The 1,560-nt window shown below is 43.7% G+C and overlaps 1 protein-coding gene across 1 annotated transcript in view; it reads left to right on the top strand.

The window, feature by feature from the left end:
- LOC127751362 (uncharacterized) overlaps positions 1–401 on the top strand; it is a 6,570-nt gene extending 6,169 nt beyond the window's left edge. Inside the window, exon 4 of the mRNA XM_052274829.1 lies at positions 79–401. Within this exon, the coding sequence (XP_052130789.1) occupies positions 79–401 (323 nt within the window). The remainder of the gene's footprint in view (positions 1–78) is intronic.
- The last annotated feature ends 1,159 nt before the right edge of the window (positions 402–1,560 follow it).

The following is a 1,560-nucleotide window of genomic DNA, read 5'->3' as shown; positions in this document are numbered from 1 at the left end:
CACTCACAGTTCGACCAACCACAAACGGGGCAAATGTATCTGTGTATCGCAGTCAATCACCCTTCTCAATCTTTCTAGGATTAAATTCCTGGAAAATGATCAAGAGAGCAAGGCGTTTGTTCATCTACACACTAGCTTACATCACCGATGTGGCCAACAAGGCACCAGGTCCTTTTGCAAACTACATACACAAATGTAAAGTCACACTTGCAAGGAAAGGCTACCGCACTCCACCTTCAATCACAAGTATTCAAAATGATGACAAGAGGGAAGAACTCTTGTTAAAATTGTTTAAAAAAGTCACATCAGACACACCTCTTCCTTACTTCCTCCACAATGAAATGCACTGCTACCATCTTGACTTCCTCACAGAAGCACTATTCACAGCCATGAGGGAATAGAGACAAGTCAGAACACGTCTTCAAAAGTTAGGTGGGGGTTTGTCATCCTCTCAAAAAATTAGGTTTATGTTACACACCTGTAAGACAAGTCCGAACACGTTTATTTGCTTTAAAATTAGGTTTAAGCGGGTTTAAGTTATACACCCATAAGTTACACTTCCAAAAATATTAGGTTTAAGTTAGGCACTCAAAAGATACCTCTTTCCAAAAATTAGGTTTAAGTTAAGCACTCAAAAGATACCCTTTCAAAAATTAGGTTTAAGTTAAGCGCTTAAAAGATACCCTTAAAAAAATTAGGTTTGGGTTACGCACAAAAAAATACCCTTAAAAAAAATTAGGTTTGGGTTACGCACAAAAAATACCCTCTTCAAAAAAATTAGGTTGGGTTACACACCAAAAAGTTACCCCCCACTCGCGCTGGCCCTTTTGTCACCTGGGTGACATTGGGGAAACAAGATGGCGTCGGGTGACACGGGGGTACCTTTACTACTCACATAGTTGTGAAGGGCCGCGGAATCTAAACGGCCCGTATTCTGAGAATCACCCAATTGTACAAATATTTATCATATATGTCTATATTTGTAGTTATGTATGTTTTAGTACATCGCTAATCATCACGTTCATCCACAGATTTCTCGACGGGTCCTAGCAACGTTGCCCGATCTTGCCGCGGCATTTCAACGTTGTCCGATCTTACCGCGACGCTGCAATACTGTTCGATGTAACTTTTAGGGGTGTAAGGAGGTAATCATAGATTCTGGTATAGTGAGACATTCTGAATCTTTTTAATAGGGTATTCCGCTACAACACAGTCGGAACCTAAAGAAGAAAAGCATGACTGCCCGATCTGTATCCTACTGAACGCTGATTGGCAACGATGGCGTGGGTGTGGCTGTCAGCCAATGAGCGCGCAGGAGGAAACAGATCGAGCAGTCATGCTTTTCTTCTTTAGGTTCCGGTTGGCTTGCAGCGGAATACCCTATTGAGTCACTTTTTTTTTAAAGGAACAGAAACGCCCTATTTAATAACAAGCAGGCCCGCCCTTCCGCCAAACGGATTTGCCAGCTCCACTTCGCTGCGCCGGCAACTCTGTTCGGCAGGGGCCGGGCCTGCTTGGCCTGCCGGCGGCGATGGTCGGGCCTTCGGCCCGACCATTTCA

Source organism: Frankliniella occidentalis, unplaced genomic scaffold (genome assembly GCF_000697945.3).
Source record: "Frankliniella occidentalis isolate FOCC.00 unplaced genomic scaffold, Focc_3.1 Scaffold451, whole genome shotgun sequence".
In the NCBI taxonomy this organism is placed as follows: Eukaryota; Metazoa; Arthropoda; class Insecta; order Thysanoptera; family Thripidae; genus Frankliniella; species Frankliniella occidentalis.
Note: the sequence above shows the minus strand (reverse complement) of the source record. Positions and strands in the feature narration are given on the sequence as shown.